Source organism: Oryx dammah, unplaced genomic scaffold, assembly GCF_014754425.2.
Source record: "Oryx dammah isolate SB20612 unplaced genomic scaffold, SCBI_Odam_1.1 HiC_scaffold_22, whole genome shotgun sequence".
NCBI classification, from domain to species: domain Eukaryota; kingdom Metazoa; phylum Chordata; class Mammalia; order Artiodactyla; family Bovidae; genus Oryx; species Oryx dammah.
In genome coordinates, this window is record NW_024070206.1 from 12,323,622 (window position 1) to 12,346,600 (window position 22,979).

Sequence of the window (22,979 nt, forward strand, 5' to 3'; positions counted from 1 at the left end):
ATCCTGTCCAAAAACATTTGTTTGTAGTTCAGTAGGTATCTACCACCTGGAGAAGAATTCAGTACCATACATGCTAACCAATATGCATATAAATCTTTTTATTTAAAAGAGGGTTTCTCCAAGTTGTAAGCCAGATTTATAAATTTAAGCTTCATTAAGTATAAAACAAGGGTTTAACAAGAAAACATTTAGGTCTTGGGTTCATATAGGACTAGATCCTGAGAGTCAGGCACGGCAAAGAAATGAAGCCGGAAGAGGAGAGGATTAAAGAGGAAACATTTGAGCAGCTGGGCGGAAAGGCCCATCTCAGACTCAAGGTTGTCGGCTCTCTGAACTTGCTTTCCTGGGTTCTGAAGGCCTTGCCCGCTGCCTGACACCTCTCATCTTTGGCCCTTTCCCTGTGTCCCTTTTCCATGAGTCAAGAAGCTTGAACATGACTCAGCAAAATGCACCAGGCTGTGGTTGCTGAGCAGGTTGGCCGAGTAGGCCTCCCAGTCTTGGAGCTTTGTAGTACTTCCAGGCCCCGGAGGAGACCGTGGTATCAGCAAGAATGTTAGGATGCTCCAGGTCAGCGTTTTATGAATATGGGATGGAGTACAATCTTGGCACTCAGATCAGAGAAGGAAAACATGTTGTTTCCAACGGGAGCACATCCTTCCAATGGGAGCATCTCCTTCCAGCGGGAGCATTTCCTTCCACAGGTGGTGCTCACTCACAGTGGGCGTACAGGGAGGAGTGCTCCCAGGAAGCTGGGCTTCCCTCTCCCTGAGCACACCTGCTGTTCCAGTGGTGTCTGTAACTTACCATTTAAAACTCCTGTGGATCTTGATAAATGGCACTAAAAATAACACTAAAAGACTTCTCCATTTGGGATTTTTGCAACTGACAAGGGACTTTTTCACAACCATTACTAAAAACAGCCAGATCGCAGCATTTAAGCTTTATTAAAGGAAAGCCTAGAATGCATTTTTTTTTTTTTTAATGATTTGAACAGCAAGCAAATTCTGGTCCTGGGAGTATTTGAGGATTATTTTAATTAAATTACCTAGCCCTTAAAATCCTGCGAATATTCAGAACTCAGAATCTTCCCAAAGTCAATTAGCTGCATTAGAACAGTCCTTCTGCTTGTAGGGAGACATTGTCGAATTTTTGACACAAAAGGAAGTTTATTGTAACATAGGATTCTTTTCCCCACAATAAGGAAGGTTTTTGCATAAACTACTCTGAACTGCTTCCCCTCCCCCCAACTTATCCTTCAAGAAAAGACAAGGGGAAACTTTTCTAAGTCGCCATCCCATGAAGCTACTGCACAGCTAATTCCTAACTCTGAGCTTCTCTTCCATCGCTGAAAACTTCTGGCTCTTGGTAAAGATGAACCTCAAGGCAATCGACATTGACATCTAACAGGATTCTTCGGGGGTCTTTCTCTCGGGTCTCAGCCTTCTTGGGTCTTCGACTGTTGGAGTTCTCTTCTGTACTTTGCAGCACAATGCTGTCTTTTGTTCTAGGTGTGCTGGGTGTCCCTCTGAGTGTCAGCTCCTCAAGGGAGCTGTTTTCATGTACTTACTTGGAAAGCTCAGAATGGGACCCCATGCAGGTATATTGTAAAGAATTGCCATCTGACTGGTGGACCTCAAGTTGGGCTTAAAGATTCCTGATTCAGAAGTCGAACTGTAATTCGTGGGTTCTTGCCCACATTGGCCCAGCACCCTGCCAGACGGCACATAGGCTGTAACCTCTGGGAAGTGTTGAGTGCCACACCCTTCGCTGGGCTTGACTGAGGAGGATGGAGCCATATGGGACTTTGTCAAGGAAACCTCGGCTTTGGATAAGGTACTTTCTTCCACTTTGTAGAGGTTATTGGGCCTGGAAAGTGGGTGAGAGAGTGTTGCCTAATCTGCCTCCCGTGGTCGGCAGGAGGGTAAACTGAAGTTGTAGATATGATCATGTTGTAGAGTTGACATTGACTGCTGTGAACTTAGATCATCCCTGTTACCTAGGTTTTCTGTTTGGGTAACTCTTGGCCACTTACAGTATAAAAAGGCCTTGAGAGAGGGCAGGGAGGTGAGCAACCAGTAGGTACTATCTGTCAAGATCTCAGTTACTCTCTCACCCAGTGCTGTAACTGCAGGTCCCATGATCCTCCCCAGAAGGTAGTCAATTTTGGGCCTGAAGCTGCTGTTGCAGAAGTTCAGAACTTGATATAAGTGTATGGCTGACGCTTGAACAACGTGGGGTTTAGGGGCGCCAACTCTCTGCACGGATGAAATCCACGTATAACTTAGAGTTGGCCCCTGCCATCCATGGGTGCTCCCATTTAACCTGCCACGAGTTGTCCAGTACTGTAGTATTTACTTGGAGAAGGCAATGGTACCCCACTCCAGTACTCTTGCCTGGAAAATCCCATGAATGGAGGAGCCTGGTGGGCTGCAGTCCATGGAGTCGTGAAGAGTCGGACATGACTGAGCAACTTCACTTTGACTTTTCACTTTCATGCATTGGAGAAGGAAATGGCAACCCACTCCAGTGTTCTTGCCTGGAGAATCCCAGGGACGGGGGAGCCTGGTGGGCTGCGGTCTATGGGGTCGCACAGAGTCGGACATGACTGAAGCGACTTAGCAGCAGCAGCAGCAGCAGCAGTAGTATTTACTACTGAAAAAAATATCTGTGTGTCCCTGTTCCCACGCAGTTCACACCTGTTGCTGAAGGGCCAACTGTAGTTGGTTCACTTATTAAAATGGTTTCATCTGCCCTTTTAACAGCTCACGGAGTGGATGCAGGTGGGGAAGATGCCTTGGCTGAGCTCACAGGAGTGGGGCTGGCACATTTAGACCTGCAGGTAGCATTTCCCAGATGAGACAGATCTAAGAATGTATTGAAAGTGTGGGCTGAGAGAAGGGAGAAGCCTTTCTCAATTTTACTTTTGTTAGGGATACTTCTGAGAGCGATGAGTTTTCCTGACAGCATAATGAATTATTGACTTGCTTTCCATTATTAGGTCTTTCAGCCTATTAAAGTGAGTCTTTCTTTCGAGGACTCAGAAGTGGTTAGAGACCCACTGGGTATTCTAGGACCCACAGATTTGGGATGTTGTACCAAAGAAACCCATGAATGAGTGTGCTACTGGTAAATAACCAGAGCTACCATTCAGGTGCATTTGCTCTGAGCCCAGCAGTTCCATGTAGATAATTCCAACATTATCTACTAAGCTGTGAGGTCAGTTCTGTCTTTGCTTGAATGCCTTCAGTTTGAAGCAGATTGTTTTATGAAGTGACCTCTTATGTGCTTGAACACATGATGTGTTTGAAGGGTCATAGAAAGAGTGCCGGGCTGGATGTCCAAGCTTGTGCTCTCAGTGGTCTAATTTTTTTAAGCTGTGTAGGGAAAACATTGAAGGTAGAGCCTTTATTTAAGCTGTGTAGGGAAAACATTGAAGGTAGAGCCTTTATAACTGAGTAGACCGCACAGCAGAATTAGCCTGATATGTTTAATGATGTTCATCATCATTGTGCTACATGATAATTTAGGCATAAATATTAAGTAGCTGACACAAATGACTGCAATTAGTAGTGCCCTTCTGTAGCCAGACTCTCTTTTGCTTCTCTTTTTTCACTTAGAGCGTGTTCACTCATCGTGAACTATTGAATGTCTCTGGGCACCAGCCTCTGGTTGGTCCTCAGTCTGCCCTGGGGCCTGTCAGCTGCTAACATAGCCAGGCGCTTTCCCACCTCCGCTTGATCCTGAGTGTCTCATACGTGAAAGGCTGGACGGTTTCTGGGCCAGGACGCTGGGGTGGTTGCATTTAGGAGAGGAACGCTACAGAAGAAGCTAAACCCTGTGAGAGCCTCTCCAATGGGGACCTGTGAGAGCCTTTGTAGCAGCTGGAGGGTTGAGATGGATCTGCAGACACTGTTTCTTGAGCCAGCTTTTTTCCTTCTAGAATAGACTCCCCAGAATAACTAAAGCAGATTCAGCCTTAGGCCCAGGTGCTATATAATTTCATGGCCACATGAGAGAATCATGAACTTTCATACCAGCCAAGGGATGATGATGCTGGGTGCTCAGACCAGCAGCATCAGTATCACTCAGGAACTTAACTAGAAAGTACACCTCAAAATCCTTGCCCTGCTAAGGGCAATGTTGGACTGTTTAGGGCAATAAGACGCAGACACTGTGAGAGTGTCATTTAGTCTTCTGGTGCGCTTTGAGGCCTGAAAGTTTATATACTAACTTGCGCTACAATGTATTCCAGTGGAGAGAACCTTGCCCCTTATCCTAGGAGTCTCTGAAATCTACCTCTCACCTCTATCAGCACTTAGTGATGTTTCTTATTGGCCCTTGAAAAATGCAGCAGGACTGACAAAACGTGGGCCTGGTTTCCTTGAAAGTCACTGTCATCAATGCTGTGCAAAGAGGCATGATTTTGCAGTCAGGAAAAGAAAACATTTTTAAAAGGGAACGAGGGACTCTTAACCATTTTTGTTCCATTTGAAACACTTAAATATATCAAATATAATATGTACAATTGCAAAGGACTGATTATACTGAACTTATCAAATTATTTTGGGAATTTGTGATAAAGTAAATACAAGGTATGGTTAATGCATTAGTGGCAGATCTAATAATAACCATAATTTTGAAGTAATGATGAGTGTAAATATTTAATGGTATCTGCAGCAACTGTAATATAATATGGTGTCAAAGTCACAGGTCCTGCTAATCCTGCTCCCTGTTTTGGACTATTCTTTTTTGTTTATTTTTTAAATTGAAGTATAGTTAATTTGGGGCTTCCCTGATGGCTCAGATGATAAAGAATCTGCCTGCAATGCAGGGGTCCCAGTTTCAATCCCTGGGTGGGGAAGATCCCCTGGAGAAGGGAATGGCAACCCACTCCAGTATTCTTGCCGGGAGAGTCCCATGGACAGAAGCTACACTCCATGGGGTTGCAAAGAGCTGGACGTGACTGAGTGACTAACACAGCTGATTTACAGTGTTATGTTAGTTTCTGGTATATAGCAAAGTGATCTCGTTATATATATATATTTTTTTTCTGATTCTTTTCCATTATAGGTTATTGCAAGATATTGAATATAATTCTCTGTACCGTATAGTAGGACCTTGTTGTTGTTTATATCATATGTGTAACAGTGTGTCTGTTAATCCAGTGTGTATCCCTCCCCACTTGCCCCTTTGGTAATCGTAAGTTTGTCTTCTGTGTCTATGTGTCTGTTTTATAAATAAGTTCATTTGTGTAACTTTTTTAGATTTCACGTTTGGCTATATTCTTAATTGGCAGAAATGTTAAAATTGTTAGAATTTAGTAAAACTAAATAGAGCCATGCTTTTTATTCTGTTTAAGTTCATGATGCTCCTGAATTCTATTCGTGAGCGTGTTGGGAATTTGTAGAGCCCAGGTGCAGAACGCTGGAGCAGAGTGAAGCTCTGAGTCTCCCCGCTCGTAGGCACTGGCAGGCCGCAGCGCGCTCTGCCCTGCTCACGCATCTGTGCGCTCTGACTCCAGTGCTGACCGGCCTGCACTGTTGCTGCCACTGGGTGGGTATCAGTCACGTAAGTCTAGTCAATGAGGATGTCTACTTTGATTTCTAAGTGACTTGTAATAAACCATTAACTGGAACTTAGACTTAAATGTTAAGGCTCCTATAGTTTACAGCCAGGAAGAATGGTTAAAAAACTCACATGTTACGAACTGTTTAGCCTCTTAAAGTTAGTCTTTGTTTTAAGGTCAGTGTTACATGATATTAGGCTAATAGCAACCATGAATAAGTTACAAGGTATTTGAATGTCTACAAGTACCTGAATATATTTATATCATGACCCGTTTAGTTAAGCTGTTGAGCAGTGGTTCTTAATCCTAGCAGAACTAATGTTGTAGCGGAACATCAGAATCCTTGTGGAATTAAAACAAAACAGAACAAATATCTGGGCTCTACCCCAGACGTTGTGATCCAGGCAATCTGTTGTGGAATCCATTGGGGGAGCTTCCTGAACTCCACATGTGTGTGCTTCTAGTGTGCAGCCAGGGCTGAACAAGCGATGGTTCTTTGTAGTCCAGCCGTTGCCAGAGGCCATGACTTGCCTGCTGGGGTCCGAGTGCCCTAAACTCCACCCTCTTCCTGGAGCACCATTTCTCTGTTTTGAATAGCCTGGCGCCTCTGCCTGGAATGGCCTCTTGGGATAAATCACAAAGGGCCTGGGATGCTGTGGGTGCTGATGCAGACGCAGGCCCCAGTGTCTCATGAGAGGTGCTCAGTGGGACCCACGTGCGTGCTTGCTCAGCTGTGTCTGACCCTTCTTGACCCCACAGACTGTAGCCCGCCGGGCTCCTCTGTCTGTGGAATTCTCCAGGCAAGAATACTGGAATGGGTTGCATGCCCTCCTCCAGGGGATCTTTCCAATCCAGGGATCGAACTCACATCTGACTTATGTATGTTCAAATGAGTGTGTTGGAAATATCTTTCCAGTGGCAGTGAGGAGAATGGATTGAGTAGGGGCTGATGTAGGGAGGGGAGGACTGGTTACGATACTGTGAAAAGACCAGGAAAGAAAGGATGAGGGACAGGACTTAGGGGATGGATTAAAAAGAGGATCAAGGCAGTACAGTCAATTTTGCCTGGTGGTGTAAGGAGCAGAAAAGAGTCAAAGCCCTTCCCAAGTCCCTGTCTCATTGCCGTGTGGGGCGCCAAGCCATGTGCTTGAGGAGTAAGGACAAGGAGCAGACTGGAGGGCCGGTGGGGAGCTTGGTCCTGGGTATGGAGGCTTCGAGGGGAGAGCTGTGCAGCCTCTGAATTCACTGTCACTGTGCATATGTGCTTGGCTCTTGGGAGAGATCTGGGTTGGGGTGTAAATCTGAAGCTGTAAATCTAAAGCTTTGGGGTGGTGTTTGTAGCGATGAGGTAAGATGAGATCATGTTAGAGGCAACCTGGAGAGATGATAGGAGATGCTGAAACTGACGTGCAGGGTTCTCCTAAATTTAAAAGATGAATGGATGAGGCCGGATATAGAAGAGAAATCGAAGAAGACCTTGTATCTCCTGGTAGCCTGGCAGAGAGAGTGCAGTGTAGAGAAAGAGGATGGGCTTTAGACCGAGGTGCTCAGATGCACCTGGCTTCAGATACTACCAAGCTAGACTGCTGACCCATGAGAAGCCTTTTTACCTGAATATTACCTGGATGTGTTCCTTTACTGTAAAGTAATTCCCAGCACCAAGTGAAAGAGAGCTTCAGAAGTGTTTATTTGGTACTGCAGGTAATCTTGCCCAGATAATCCCATAGACAGAGGAGCCTGGTGGGCTACAGTCCATGGGCTCACAAAGAGTTGGACATGACTGAGCGACTAAGCATGGCACAGCACAAGATAACATGGACCAAATAATTCTGTTAAATATAAAATCACAGGAAACACTTGCCTCTGTTGCTCAGTTCAGTTCAGTTGCTCAGTCGTGTCTGACTCTTTGTGACCCCATGGACTGCAGCACACCAGGCCTCCCTATCCATCACCAACTCCTGGGGTTTACTCAGACTCATGTCCATTGAGTCAGTGATGCCATCCAGCCATCTCATACTCTGTCATCCCGTTCTCCGTCATCCCGTTCTCCTCCCGCCTTCCATCTTTCCCAGCATTGGGGTCTTTTCCAATGAGTCAGTTCTTTGCATCAGGTGACCAAAGTATTGGAGCTTCAGCTTCAGCATCAGTCCTTCCAATGAATGTTCAGGACTGATTTCCTTTAGGAGGGACTGATTTGATCTCCTTGCAGTACAAAGGACTCTCAAGAGTCTTCTCCAACACCACAGTTCAAAAGCATCAGTTCTTTGGTGCTCAGCTTTCTTTATAGTCCAACTCTCACCTCCATACATGACTACTGGGAAAACCAAAGCTTTGACTAGATGGACCTTTGTTGGCAAAGTAATGTCTCTGCTTTTTAATAAGATAACTTAACCCACAGATTTCTGAATTTCCAGGGGTATTTTCAAGATTAGCAGGTACCTGCAGTTGATGTGAACTATTAATTAATATTCCACACAGCTCAACTGTAACCTGGATCTGGAATCAGAGTTCAGGAATAGCAGGAGGTCTTAGGGCTCATCTTCCAGCCCTTCCAGTTTAAGAGCAGAGGTGCTGGGACATCTCCATCCACACCGAGGAGACCCCCACCCCGTTTCAGTCTCACTCTGCCCTGCTTATCTTCCAGTGAGGGGTGGGCTTGACTGAGTTCCCAGAGGTTCTTTCTGTGATCATTTCACATGTGAGAGGAGGCAGCCTCTCCTGGGAACAGCAAGTAAGTGGAAGGAGACGGTTTCATTTCACTGCTTCTTGTATCACACTACACCTAGGAGGTTTATAAATAGAACTTAGCACCCAGAGGGCCACTGTGAGACTAAAGTGGAAACAGGATACTTGGATATGAAATGCACTAAGTACGTAGCCCCCACGTTGTCAGAAGGTTCAATTTCATCTTATTGACTGGGCACTTAGGATTCTGACTGCTAACTACCAATTAAGCAGTTTCCCATGAATATTTATGGCTGCCTTCCCTATTGACTTGATTTCTAGACTGTGAGCACACAGCCCTGCCTGGGAGAGGGGAAGGTGTGGCAGGTAGGTCACTGGTGCCTGATGGCAGAGATGCTCAGGGATGCTGCTGTGCCTGCCTCACACCCCGAGCCTGCCTGGGCCCCGAGCATGGAGGGCTGCAGACATAGGCACCCTCTCTCTAGCTGCCCAGGACATATCTCCTCATTCTCACGTTGAGCCTGGCTTTCTTGTTGGCTGGGTTTATGGGATCCCTGACTTGGCACTTTCTGGCCGAGCCCCTTTTCACAGCAGAACCGTTCTTTCTCATGCCCCAACCTTGGGAGAAAATCTTTAACTTTAGACTCACTGGAACTGTGAGGTTCTGTTTAGAGCCCCAAACGGCCTCACTCTGTACCTTTTTTACCTAACTGACTGTTGTTCTGTCGCTACGTCATGTCCAACTCGTTGCAATCTTGTGGACTGCAGCACCCCAGACTCCTCTGTTCTCCACTATCTCTAAGAGTTTGCTCTAATTCATGTCCATTGAGTTGGTGATGCTATCTAACCATCTCAGCTTCTGCTGCCCCCTTCTCCCTTTACCCTCAATCTTTCCCAGCACCAGGATCTTTTCCAATTATTCAGCTCTTCACATCAGGTAGCCAAAGTATTGGAGCTTCACCTTCAGCATTAGGCCTTCCAATGAGTATTCAGGGTTGCTTTCCTTTAGGACTGACTGGTTTGATCTTCCTGTCCAAGGGACTCTCAAGAGTCTTTTCCAATACCATAATTTGAAAGCATCAATTCTTCAGCACTTCTTTATGGTCCAACTCTCACATCCATACATGATTTCTGGAAAAACTATAGCTTTACCTAACTTTATCTCTATCCTAGCTTATCTCTGTCCCCAAACCTTACTTTTCCCTTCCCATAGAACCCAGTTTTCTTTCCTCCCAATGTGACTCTGCCCTCTACCTGACTTTTCCTGACTTTCCCACTCTAATGGGGTTTTGAGATTATTTTGTGTTAATATAATTGTGTTTGTATCCCTAGGCATCATATTTCTTTTTTATTGTTGAGTTTTAAAGAAAATATCATACCATATATAGTATTATCAATTTTTTTTAAGCTGGCATGCTGCTAAGATTCATTTTAATTGTCTTCCTGGCATGTCCCCCAGTTATTAACTCTGTCCATGGTACTGACACAAATGTCTGTGTTGAACAGAAATTCTTGATTAAAAATTCTTTGTATCCCCATTGTCTGGTGCAAATGTTTTTTTTCTTTTTTAACCATAGTAGATGGTCTGCATTGTGATGATGGTGTTGAAAATGTAATTACAGACTAGATAGACATAGACAGGCAAGAAACAATAGATTGATTATCCCATTAGTGACTAGACTGTATTCTACTGACACACCTAACTTTTCAGATGATTTGTTACTGGAGTGGGAAATGATGGAGGGACTTAATGATGTGTGTTCAGAGACAGGGCGTCCTTCCCGGTAGGCGAAGCTCAGGCCGGGCATTCCCTCCTTCCTGTTTAGCAGCTCCACTGTGAGTCAGGGGCTCTGGTAGGTCTTGTTCCCACCTCTTCCTGCCTCTCAGGGAATGCCCAGTCCACAGAAAGAGAGCTGCACCTCTTTGAAGCTTGGGGCCCCGTCAGGGAGCCCCCTTCCCATGGATGAGCTCCGGAGACTGAACTCAGGGCAGGAACCACAAAGCTTGGTTTGCAGGCAGTAAATTGTACACCTCTAGGGGGCACCGTGGCCTCAGTCTATGAAGACCACCATCCGTGATAGCCCTTGCTATCTTGACACAAACCAGGCGCGCTGGCCTGTCCATCCAAGCCCTGTATCTGAGACTGGCCATCATGGAACTTACGTTCTAATGGGAAAGACAAGGCTAGAAGCAGTGCTAAGTAGATAAGGAAAATATTAGTAAACTGTATGCTGAGTGCTAGGAAGGTAGGGTGGTCAGGCAGGGGCTTCTGACCACCCTAAAGGAAGTGATGTTTTAACTGAGGAGGTGCTGTGCCAGCCAGCATTGACACCTGATTCCTGTCTAATGTCTCAAGGCTAGAATTGTTGGAGGGATTCACCAGTGGTGCTTGGTTGCACACGAAGGTGCTATAATGGTGGTGTAGAGGTGTCACAGAACACCCCAGTGGGAAATTGTCCAGAGTAAGGAAATCTGTGTTCAAGTTTGCCTTTGGTGTCTTACTAGCTGAGAACTCTGGGAATATCCCTGGGTCTTCCCAAACTTCATTTTTATCCTCGTTAAAAATGAGAAGACTGGGGGGCTTCCCTGGTGGTCCAGTGGTTAAGACTCCAAGCTTCCACTGCACAGAGCTTTGGTTCTAATCCCTGATTGGGAAACTAAGATCCTGAATGCTGTGGCCCAAAGACAAAATAAAAACACAGCGACATCTTAATATTTATATTATTAAAATGGATTTTTTAAAATGAGAAGACTGGTACCCAGTAGTCTTGTGAGTCCTAAACAGAAGACTCTTGAGAGGCCCTTGGACTGCAAGGAGATCCAACCAGTCCATCCTAAAGGAGATCAGTCCTGAATATTTGTGGGAAGGACTGATGAAGCTGAAACTCCAGTACTTTGGCCACCTGAGGCGAAGAGCTGACTCACTGGAAAAACCCTGATGCTAGGAAAGATTGAAGGCGGGAGGAGAAGGAGACGACAGGGGATGAGGTGGTTGGATGGCATCACCGACTCAATGGACATGAGTTTGAGTAAACTCTGGGAGTTGGTGATGGACAGGGAGGCCCGGCGTGCTACAGTCCATGGGGTCGCAAAGAGTCAGACACGACTGAGCGACTGAACTGAACTGACTGAAGCAAGGCATAACATGGCTAAATGTAAATTGGTGGTGGTAATTAACTACAATGAAAAGTAGTAATGTGTGAGTAGCCGTAAGGCACTCTGTTTGAGCACCAGCCACTGAGAGTTGTGAGATCAAAGAAGGGAAAATCAATTTGAACTAAAATAGCTTCAAGCAGATATAAAGTAGGAAGGAAAAAGAAAGCCCCATGTGGCTTGAACGGAGTGAACGAAGAGAAGTGTGGCACGTGATAAAGCTGGAAAGAGAGGTGCTGGTTCATGGAGAGTATTGAACATGATTCTGGAGCTGGGATCTTAGAGGGCAGAGGGGTGCCAGTGGAACGCTTAAAGCAGGGGGCAAGGTTTGACCTCATATTCACTATAAAAGGTCATCTAAGGAGGGTGTGTTGATGTTACAGGAGGATGACAGCAAGGGTTAGAAAGCTGTTATTGTATGCTTGTTAGAGATGATGGCTGGGACTCACAGGTCCAGAGAACAGAGCAGAGTGTCTTGGGAGGTGGATTCAGTGAGACATACTGGCTTGAGGGAAAGGGAGGAATCCTCAATGACTCCCAGGATTCTGGATGAAGTGGGCGAGTGCAGGCTGGTGCCCCTTACATGGAGAAGGCTTGGGTGGGGGAACAGGGAGCGATGGAGAGTCTTTGGCGCTAGGAATCCTGCAGGTTCAAGGTTAAAGCCAGTGCCTGCTCTCCGGGAACTCTCGTTCAGTGAGTGGCATGTGGTCACATGGTGCCAATTAGAGCAGGGGTTCCAGGGTGGGGGTACTGACGTCACACATGTCCAGGGGCATGCTGGCCTCGTTGTCACAGCTGGGCGGTGTATCTGGAGCTCTTCTGGGCTTCCCTCAGTTGGAGATGGCTGAAGCAGTGCTTCCTGATGGTTCTGTGCCTGTTGCTGGTGGGGAGACCAAGGATGATGCTTTCTTCTCTGCAGAAAACCCAAACAAGACCACACACTTCAGCACGATGTCCCCAAAGTCCCTGCAGTGTCTCCCTGGCCGATCAGTGCTCTGCAGTGGGGACCTCAGGTGCCTTGACATCCACTTTCTCCACCCTGCCTCCCCCCACAGGGGACCCCCACCCAGATATGGGGATGGAGAAGAGGCTGGCCTTGCTCGGGGAACTCCAGGTGCCGCAGTGGTTTGGTGGGAAATTTTTACCAGAAGAGCAGAAGGTTGAGCAGCAGTTAAATTTCACCTCTCAGGTGTCCGAGACAGGGATGCAGTGTGAGCCTGGGCATGGGAGGTGGGCTTATTGGTTGCTGGTGTTCTGCATGGGAGCTGGAGAGCGGCTGGTTCTCATCCCGGGAGTCCTGTGCCCCTGCCTGATGCCCAGCCCTTCGGGGGTGTTTCCTGCCTTCCTGGAGGCAACTTGGGCCCGAGTCACAGCTGGTGTTTCAGGGTGTGAAATGCCGTGGCTGTGGGTATTTAGTTTTCCTAAATATAGGCAGAACTCACTTTATTGCCCTTCGATGTATTGTGCTTGACAGATTTTTTTAAAAGAAACTGAAGGTTTGTTACAACGCTGTGCCAACCAAGTCTATCAGCACCATTTTTTTCCAACAGCATTGACTCACTTCAAGTCTCTGTGTCACAGTTTTGGTAATTCCTGCAATATTTCAAACTTTTCCACAATGTTTCTATTTGTGATGATGATCTGCGAGCAGTGATATTTGATATTACATTGTTACTGTTGTGGGTGCTACGAGCCACACCCATGTAAGGGGGTGAACGTAACTGATAAATGTCTCGTACGTTCTGACTGTTCAACCAACTAGTTGTTTCCCCATCTCTCCCCACCTCCTCAGACCTCCCTATTTTCTGGGACACAATGTGGAAATTAGGCCAGTTGATAACCCTGCATTGGCTTCTGAGTGTTCAAGTGAAAGGTAGAGTCTGTCCATGCAGCAAACTTCATTGTTGTTTTATTTTAAGAAATTGCCACAGCCACCCCCACCTTAAGCAACCACCACTCTGATCAGTCAGCAGTAAAACCCCCAACAACCAAAAGACTGCAACTGCCTGAAGGCTCAGAGAGTGCTTAGCATTTTTTTTTAATAAAATGTTTTTAAATTAAAGTATGTGCATTTTTTTTTTAAGGAATAATGCTCTTATGTACCTTCTGGGCCTCCTGAATTACAGGCAGATTCTTTACCATCTGAGCCACCAGGGAAGCCCCTTAATAAACTATATCATAGTGTAAATGTAACTTATGTGCACTGGAAAACCAAAAAATTCACATGACTTGCTTTATTGCAATATTCTCTTTATTGGGATATTTGCTTGATTGTGGTGGTCTGGAAATGAACCTACAGTATCTCCAAGGTGTGCCTGTAAAGGGAACCTCACCTGGCTCAGGAGAAAAGAATTTATTGAAAAGCAAAGAGACCCAAGTAGTAGGCTAAATCATGTCTATAATTGGGCTGAATGGATGGAGCCATACATTGGTTGTGTTTTTGAAGGACATTGGGTAGAATTCCATACTTATAAATATCTCCCCCACAGCCAACCCTAAGTAATGGAAAATTGAAACTGAGAGCTTTTTCCCACCCCTACTCCCTGTTACAATTTTGATCATGGAATCATCAAATGTCAGAGACAGATTAAATCACTGGGGGAGTCCCAAGTTGCAACTGTGTATTTGACAAGATGAAAAGACAGAGGTCCAAAGAAAAGAAGTGACCCAGAGTCACACAGCAAGTAAAATGACCACGCAGGGCCTGACGTCAGTGTGAGGTGAGATGGGTCAATGCCTTACAAGCAGCACAGAGCAGATGACGTGAGACTTTAGAAGGCAGAGAAATAACTGCCTGCTGGGATGCCTGAGATGGGTTAGACTTTGGACGTGGGTCGGGCTTCGGTAGAAGGGTGTAAGTTGCAGGTGATTTCCGGCAGAGTGAGAACCATCAATGGCAGAGGCTGGCAAGTTGCTCATCTTGGCTGGACTGCAATACCCTTGTCTTATACGAAATGCAGACATCATTTCATATAGCCCCGCAGCAAATCTGTAAAATGGTATCCTCTTTAATGTGGTTAAGGCTTACAAAGAGCCTGCCGATAGCAGAGCCAGAACTCAGACAAGATCCTTAGACCTAAGGCCCAGTATTCTGTCCTTAGGACCGTAGTCGGCCCACGCTTGTCAAAGGTTTTAGTGTTGAGGTGCGCATGGTGATGAGGTTCAACCGCTCAACTAAGGACTTTGGACTTGATTCGCTAAGTGCTGAGTAGTTACCTTGATTTGAGTGGGGAAGGCACACTCAGAGCTGTGCTTTAGACACTTAATCTGGCAGGAGTGTTAGGATGAATTAGAGACCAAGGTGGTCCCTAAGTCTAGGTGGCTACTTAGAAGAGCACGAGTGAGGTTGGAGATCAAAGTCGTAAGAGACTGGACTGAGATAGTCTGAGGGTCAAAGAAGTAAACTACCTTGTCCAAAGTTGGACAGCTAACCAGTGGGCGTGAGGTTCAAAATCAGGTGGGTTTTACTGCCCATCTTCTGGTCCTGGGTTCTCTAGCTGAGACGGAAGCAAAGCTAATGTGTGTAGAACAAAGTGATGGTGCTCTTGCCCATCATCCCCAAGGTCAACTTATGGGTGATTACAAATAGTGTAAGATACGTATGTCCGCTTCCTCTGGGTCATAAAATAGGTATGTGGCATTTGTAAGTCCTTCTCAGAACTCCCTTCTTTCTCCCCCTTTCAGATCTGTGAGAGTATATGAAGGAAGTTGGGCTGTTTCCACGCCATCCCTCACATTTGTCCCTAATTTGGGCTCAGACCCTTGTCAACAGGGTCCTTGGAAGGCGAGAGTGCCTTTCCTTGGCCAGCGACTGACCAGGGCCTTTCCTTTGCAGAGACGAGAAGAACCAGTCCATCATAGTCAGCGGGGAGTCTGGAGCCGGCAAGACGGTGTCGGCCAAGTATGCCATGCGCTACTTCACCACGGTCAGTGGCTCGGCCAGTGACACCAACATCGAAGAGAAGGTCCTGGCGTCCAGTCCCATCATGGAGGTAAGGCCATCCAAGTGTCCTTAGCCTCCTTGGCTGGAGTTCCTTCTGCTGAGTGTCCAGCCTCATGTGGTCAGCATTCTCACCTCTTCCCAAGAACCCACTGTCCACTGTTCAGGGAAATTTTTCAAAGATGCCCCTAAAACCACAGATTTGGGAATCTCCTGACCTGGAGGCCCAGGTCCCCGGTGTTGGATAGAGGGTCCTCTTCATGTCTTCCTTGTCCCTTGACTCTGCCTGACTGTGTCATGACAGTCCTCCCCATTTACCGCCATCTCTGCCATGTCCTGTCCCCTCCTGCCATCCTGTGTCAGCCAATCAGTGTCCCACCGAATCCTTCCCTCGCGGTGAGGCCCCACTGAATCAGGAGGGCAGTTCCCATGGGGTGAGGGGGCCTGGATAAAAGATCCCCACTCCTTTCCTATAAATGTTTGGACTTTGTCTTCTGGGGGGAGATAGAGTCAAACACTATGTGACAACATACAATCTGTTGAAGAGTCTCAGAAAATTGTCCCTGAGTTGGCATGAACTGGGCAGGACGTGCCCAGCCTCTATCTTCACCACCTGCACCCCCACAGGGTGGCCTCAGAGCAGCTGATGCAAGTGAGGGGTCAGAGAGATTTCCAAAACTTCCGTCTCACTATAGCGAACCATGCTATAGGGGCAGAGCTCCATTTCTCTTTTTCCCCCTTTCCTCTGTAAAAGTTTCCTTCTGATGGAGTTGAGCTAAATGGCTGCACTGTCCCTGGGCTAGCTTTGATTTCCTGCCTCCAAAGCTGAGGCTCTTCATTATTGCCTAGGCTGCAGTAGGCCCTTCTGTCAGCCCCGAAGAGCCCCTTGGTTTTAGTGAGAGGAAATTCAGTTGAAGCCGAAAATTGCCAAAATAGCTTCAGATTTCTCCACACAGCCTTGAGCCCATCAGGTAAGGCACAAGGCATCAGTGTGGTTGGTCCTTCAGAGTATTTTGGAGCTGAGGGAACAAGACCCCGGCTGGACCTTCTCATGGCCCCTCTAGCTCCCTCTGCCTTTACCAACTGCAGGAAATTCTGAGTCTTGAATCATAGGGTCTCATCAATTAACCAAGCAAACTCTTCTACCTGGAGAATCCAGGCCTGGATTCCTGCCTGGAGAATCCCATGGACAGAGGAGCCTGGTGAGCTATAGTCCATAGCTTTGCAAAGGTTGAACATGACTGAAGCGACATAGTATGCTTGTAGACAAAAGCAAGTTTCAGTATCTGTTCTTGTATGATTTGGGAAATGGTCAATAAAGCTGAAGGCATTTTTACTAACAGATAAGAAATGGGAAAAAAAACCTTTTATTTGATTGCAGTTGTTCTTAAACTTGACTGTGCATCAGGATCTGCTGGAGCGTTTGTGAGAGCCGATAGCTGGGCGTTACTCCCAGAGTTTCTGATTCAGAAGGCCCAGGGAATTTACTTTTATTTTAAGTTCCTTGGTGATCCTGATGCTGCTGGTCCCAGTCCCACACCCATTGGGAAACATTTATCAAATAAATGTTAAGAAGGTAGGAAGGATTCACTGGAAAGTATGAAAGAAAAGGAAATAATTCCCTTTGATCCCACAGCCTGCTGATAACTGTTCAATATTTTGGTATATTTCCTTCCAGCTTTTTCACTGACTATTATATTAATAGGATTAGCCATGTCCCTTTATCATTTAGCTGCTTATGAACTCATTGGCTACAGACATACATTAATAGATGGCTTTACCATTATTTAACTCCCTGTTGTCAGACATTTAGTTTGTAGCCTCTTTGCTCACAGCATTTGTTTAAGCCTCAAGGTGGGGCCCTGGCCATGGGCTGGATCTGGGAGATGGTCGTGGATGTGAGTCCATGCCGCCCCCTTGGCTGTCTCCTGCACTCACATGGCTGCAGCTAGGCCAGCACTCTACAGTTAGCATCATGAATCATCTCAGGTGAGCGTGAAACCAGGATTTCAGCTTTTCCTCTGAGTTTCAAAATTCAAAATTGCAAAATTACTACTACAAAAGTCACTTTGTAGTAGTAAGATTGCCAAGACACAGAGTGCCTGTTCTTTAGGAAGTAAAGTAAGTAGTGATTCTGTACAAAACAGAGAAGGGAAGAAACCCTTTTGATCCCTGGTGACTAAAGGCGGTTCTTATTAGTCAGGATGGGAGCACTTCACGAAGACAGACTGCCTCATAATGAAACAGGTACAAGACACAGGCGGGATGATTTTTTTTTTTAATTTGTTGTGGTAAAACGTATATAACAGAAACATTAACAGCCATTGACGTGTACCGCTGCTTGGCACTAAGTACACTCACAGTATTGTGTACCATCCAGCTCCACCATCCATGCCCAGAGTGTTTTCACCATCCAGACAGAAGCTCTGTACCCACTGGACGATGATGCCCTACTCTGCCCTCTGCTCTGGTAACCTCCACTCTCATTTCTGTCCCCGCGAAGCTGCCTCTTCTGTGTCTCGCATGCAGGTGGAATCACTGACCTCACTCCTTTGTGTGGGGCTGATTCACTGCTTTCCGGGCCTTCCCAAGCTTCATTCCCGTGGCACACGAATCCCTACTTTGTGTCCTTTTTTGTGGCCGCGTAACAGTTTGTTGCATGTATGTTCCACGTTTTTGTCTGTTCCTCTGTTGATGGATAGTTGGGTTGTTTCCACTTTACTGGCCAGTGTGAATAATGCTGCCGTGAACACTGGGGCGAACCTAACTGTTGGGGCCCCCGCCTTGGGAATGCTTTTTAAATCACCGTGCTCTGAAGTGATCTGATGTTTCCAGTGTCTGTTACAGCCTGAGCAGGCTGCTGGGCTGCTGGGCAGGCATGGAAGAAATATGAGAGCAAGAGGAGGAAGAGTGTGTCCATGAATGAGCCTAATCTTGCATGATGTCATGTGAACAAATGCTACAGAGGTTTGGGTGCAAAACGTTAAATTCTACAGTTAACCAAATTGCTACTTTGGAAATCATGTGAATAAACCCAGAGGGCTCATTCTGTCAGTTATGGAATTTTGTTATCATAGAGGCTCTTCCTTGGGCTATTATTGTTACATTTGAGAGAAATATCAGATATGAACATGGAAAGGAAGAATTGTTGCCAGGAAGAACTCAAGGTGGAATCAGAGTGATGCCAAGCAGAGGAAGAGCAGATTCTGTTACTGGCCAAACCCAACTTTTCACAAATTCGGAGTCTTAACTTGGGCCCTGGTGTCAGGAAGCTCAGTCATCATTACGGCTCCTCAGAGGAATGCAACCGACACAAGGCATGTTTTAATCAGGGCACTGCTGATTCCTGATGACTGCAGCCCTGTCCTGGGGAAGGATGGCACCTCCCAACGAAGCAATCAGTTATGGTCATGCCATCACCTAGTCATTTCTGCAGCCCAGCTGCTGCAGACACCTGCTGGGGAGACCCAGAGTTGCGGGCTGTCTGAGGTGCTGGGATTCCCAGTGGGCTGTGCTAAGTGGCAGTCGTTTGAATTAAAGGCGAGTTGCGGGTGGGTTGGGATTGACTGGGCTGGATTCAGATGATCTATTGTCAGCTTCAGAGCTCTCTGACCCCATTCTGTGTAAGAGCTTGTCACCATCCCAGGAGTGACTGGTTCACAAGTCTGCGCTGATTGGAAGGACACTGCTAATCAAGAGACTGGGGGCTCAGGGGCAGAACCCAGCCCCAGCCCAGAGGGGTCACATGTTCTTGGGGTGACTGGAGTCTGCAGGCACACAACTCCAGAAGCAAGGAACAAGAGACTCCCCTTGTCCCGGAGAAAGAAAGGGGGCTGAACCGACAGAAATGAAGACCAGTTGTTATGTAAATTTCAGGATTTGATTTTTTTTAAGCTAAAGAAACAAGAAGGTCTATGAATATTAACCTATTCATACAAGTATCTGCCCCCATCACACCTTCCTGACTCCCTCTCCTCTCGTTTCCTCTCATGTTTCAACGTCCTCATGTGTTAGGGCCCTCACATGCCCCTCTGTCCCTTTGCCCATGCTATATTTATAAATAAAATCCCCTTTCCTTCTCCACTGGTGAAATCATACTCACCCTTTAAGATTCACTTCATCTTCCACTTCTTAAAGCCTTTCCCATTCTGCTGGCATTGGCTAAATTTCTCCCTTCTCTGTTTCCACCCTAGTTGATATGCATCTCCTTACTGTGCAGTCCCAGTCATGTTGAAGTGATTGGTTCCAGTCCATTTTTGTTTTCCTACATATTTGTATATGCATAAATCAGAGGGTGGTTCTATCACATATAAGTGGTACGGTATTCCATGAACCATTTTGCAACTTGCTTTTCACTCAGTATTCTTTTTATTTACCCATGCATTATTGTTCTAATTTGCTTAGTTTAACAGCTTCATAGCATCCCATTGTATGAATAGTCCACATTTTATCTGTTTCCCCGATAGGTAGGCATTTAGGTTGCATTTTATTGTTACACATATTCTGCATTAAACATTGTTTTGCACACCTACTTGTACACTTATGTGAGTTTCTCTAGGTAACATCTTGAAGTATGGTTGCTGGATTCTTAGGTCCTTATATATTCACTTTTACTAGATATGCCCAATTGTTCTTAAGAATGGCTGTTGCAGTTTACGTTTGGACCAGCAGTGTATATGTGAGTTCCTTTTTCCCTCGCCATTTCATAGTATCAAAGTTCTTCAGGTAGTGCCACCCTGGACTGTCATTTTTGTCTGCATTTCTCTGATTTCCACTGAGGTTGAGTATCTGATGTTTACCGGTCATGTGACTTTTTTCTGTGAATTCCTTGCATATGCCATTTGTTCATTTTTCAGATTTTACCTGTCTGTGTCATGTCTGTGTCTTGTTGCACTGTAGACTCGGAGATAATCAAAGTCAGGGTTTTTATCATGTGTAACAACTGGACTTGCTTTCCTCATGCATCGAAATGTTTTATAAGTCAATACAACAGCAATAAATCTAGCAGGTGTTTAACAGATAAGGAACAACGTGCAAGTCCTTCACAAACGCACAGAAGTTAGAAGTTCTTCATGCCCAGAGTGGAGTTTATGGGTTTGGTAGTAATAATACAAACAACCCCTTCCCTTCATGGGTACCATTATATACTTTCAAAGTGCTTGTCTATCCATTGTATCACTTCTCAAAGTAGCCTCATGAGGTAAGCAGGATAGGTTGCCAATGATATTTAGACTGTAGGCAAGCTTTCCCAAAGCTGCCCTAAGGAGTGATCTCAGATGTGGTGAAGGTTCATTTTTTTTTTTTTTTTAGATTTTTTTTTTTAATGGACCATTTTTTAAATCTTTATAGCATTTGTTACAAGATTGCTTCTGTTTTTTGTTTTGGGTTTTTTTGTGTTTTTTGTTTTTTTTTTGGCTGTAAGACATGTGGGATCTTAGCTTCCCAACCAGGAATCAAACCAGATGAAGTCTTAACTGGACTGCTGGGTAAGTCCCTGGTGAAGAGAACATTCTTGTTGCCATTTTATAAATGATGAAATTTGAAATTTTTGAAATTGAGATTTGTGGTGTTTTAGTTGAAGGTAGATAATCCTTTAGAGTTTCATATAAGCTGGCCTTTGCTGATTGCATCCTCCTGATGTGACCATGTTCCTTTGTCTTCTGTATGTCCCATAAAAGGGTGGTAAAATTTAAAGGCTTGGTTAGATTTCGGTTTGTTTGTTTAAAATACCAGGAACCCTTTATTGCTGATGGTGGGTGTTCCCATTAAGATGCACAGGATGCCTAGCTGTCTTTTGGTGGAGTCAGCAGCCATTGCTTATGCCTAGATCAGTTAATTCATCAGGAGTTACAGAATGGTGGTGTTCACATTTTATTTTTCCTCCCACATTTATCAGTGGGAGTGAGTCTAGGAAGAGAAGCTTCTCCTCACTAGTTACCCTGATAGAGTTTACACAGGAAAGTTAGGGTGGATGTTTGCTTCTTTATTTACTGCTTGTCAGAGTAATGAGTTGGTTCCCTGACATCCTCTGAAAGGCTTTCTCCTCCTTTCTTAGGAGAAGTTAACCATGGGGATTCATGTCTTAGTCTTTATCCTTTGATTTGACCTGACTGTTTGGGATGTGAGAAGTCACCCACATGGGTGGCAGCTCCTGTCTGGTGGTGAGTAGTTTGGACAAGGACCGTGAAACCTAGTGGAGTGAACTAGGGCTAGTGAACAGGCTATGGACTCAGCTGTATCTGAATTTGTATCTTGGTGTTGGCACTTCCCAGCCATGTGACCCTCAGCACACTGCTTACCTTTTCTGAGCCCAAGTTTTCCCAGAAGTATGAGGGAAGTTAATAATACCCATCTCCTGGGATTCTTGCCTGGATTCAGGGAAAGTGAAGGGAGCTGAGCCCAGGACCTGGTTCATGGTCACTGGGAAATGGTCACTTTTTCCTGTGTGTTAGGGAATGCAGCCCTCCTTGCCACTTTTCAAACAGAATTGGCTTCCTGAAGTCTAACAGTGGCCTGTCACTTGGTGCCTTGAAGCATCTGGGCTCTCTCTCAGGGTGGGGGTGGAGGGTGGCCCTCACATGCACATTCCAGGTAGGAAAAGGAAGAAGAGGAGGTCAGGGAGGTGCACCTTCCAGCTGTCTAGTCCCCTTTAGAGACCCTCAGTCAACTCTTAACGCTCACTGGCCTTCCTTAGGAGTAAAGGAGAATGAAGGTCTCTGTTTTCTTTTGCTTGAACCATTGTCATCTCAGTAACAAGTTCTAGAGGGAAGGAGGAGGGAGGGAATAGAGACGCTGCCAGGAGCATTCAATCCTGAAACTCAGGAAAACCCACCCTGTCTTGCACACCTTTGTCTTTTCTGCACAGGCCATCGGGAATGCTAAAACCACCCGCAACGACAACAGCAGCCGTTTCGGGAAGTACATTCAGATCGGCTTTGACAAGAGGTACCGCATCATCGGGGCCAACATGAGGACCTACCTGTTGGAGAAGTCCAGAGTGGTCTTTCAGGTGAGCCGTGTGACTGCGCTTTTTGTTTTTTTTTTTTCCCAGGGATGGTGCTTCCTTGCTCCATATTCCGCTCCCTCTGCCCAAAGAACATCTCGTTTTCTGAACCTGGACTTGAATAGACTTGTGCTTTTGGTCTTCTTTCTTCATTTTTTTTATTAATAAGTTTTCATTTATAGGTATCAGACCTGAAAAATCTTTTATCCCGTATTGATATGTTTCAATGGGCATTGTGTTTAGGTTCAGTCAGCAAACATGTGTTGTCTGTTACGTGCTAGGCAGCAAAGAGAAGACTTCATGTTCCTTGTGGACTCCAGAGTCTTATGATCTGGGCAATGTCATACAGGGTCTGTGGGTTTCCTCTTTCACCAGGAAACTCACTTGGTAAGTTATATTTTAAAAAGAAGCTATTTGGCCATTTTCTTAGTTTCCTTTACAAATAAATGGAGATCTTGCTTCTCACGTGACTCGGTTCTTCTTTGCTCACCTTTGGTTCCCTCCTTCCGAACAGTCTTTGGCCTCTCGGAGACCGTCCTCCTCCTGCAACCTGGCCTCCAGTGGTGGTCAGTGCAGCCCACAACCCCAAGTGCAGTTCCCTCCACCCCGCAGGTTTGGTGGGACCACCCCCT

General features: G+C 45.8%; 1 protein-coding gene across 2 annotated transcripts in view; it reads left to right on the plus strand.

Annotated features, from left to right (window-relative positions):
- MYO5B (myosin VB) overlaps nucleotides 1–22,979 on the plus strand; it is a 338,248-nt gene that overhangs the window by 183,769 nt on the left and 131,500 nt on the right. For both annotated transcript variants that reach the window (XM_040264474.1, XM_040264475.1), the window contains exons 5-6: nucleotides 15,240–15,396; nucleotides 22,210–22,353. In XM_040264474.1, coding sequence (XP_040120408.1) covers nucleotides 15,240–15,396; nucleotides 22,210–22,353 — 301 coding nt within the window. The remainder of the gene's footprint in view (nucleotides 1–15,239; nucleotides 15,397–22,209; nucleotides 22,354–22,979) is intronic.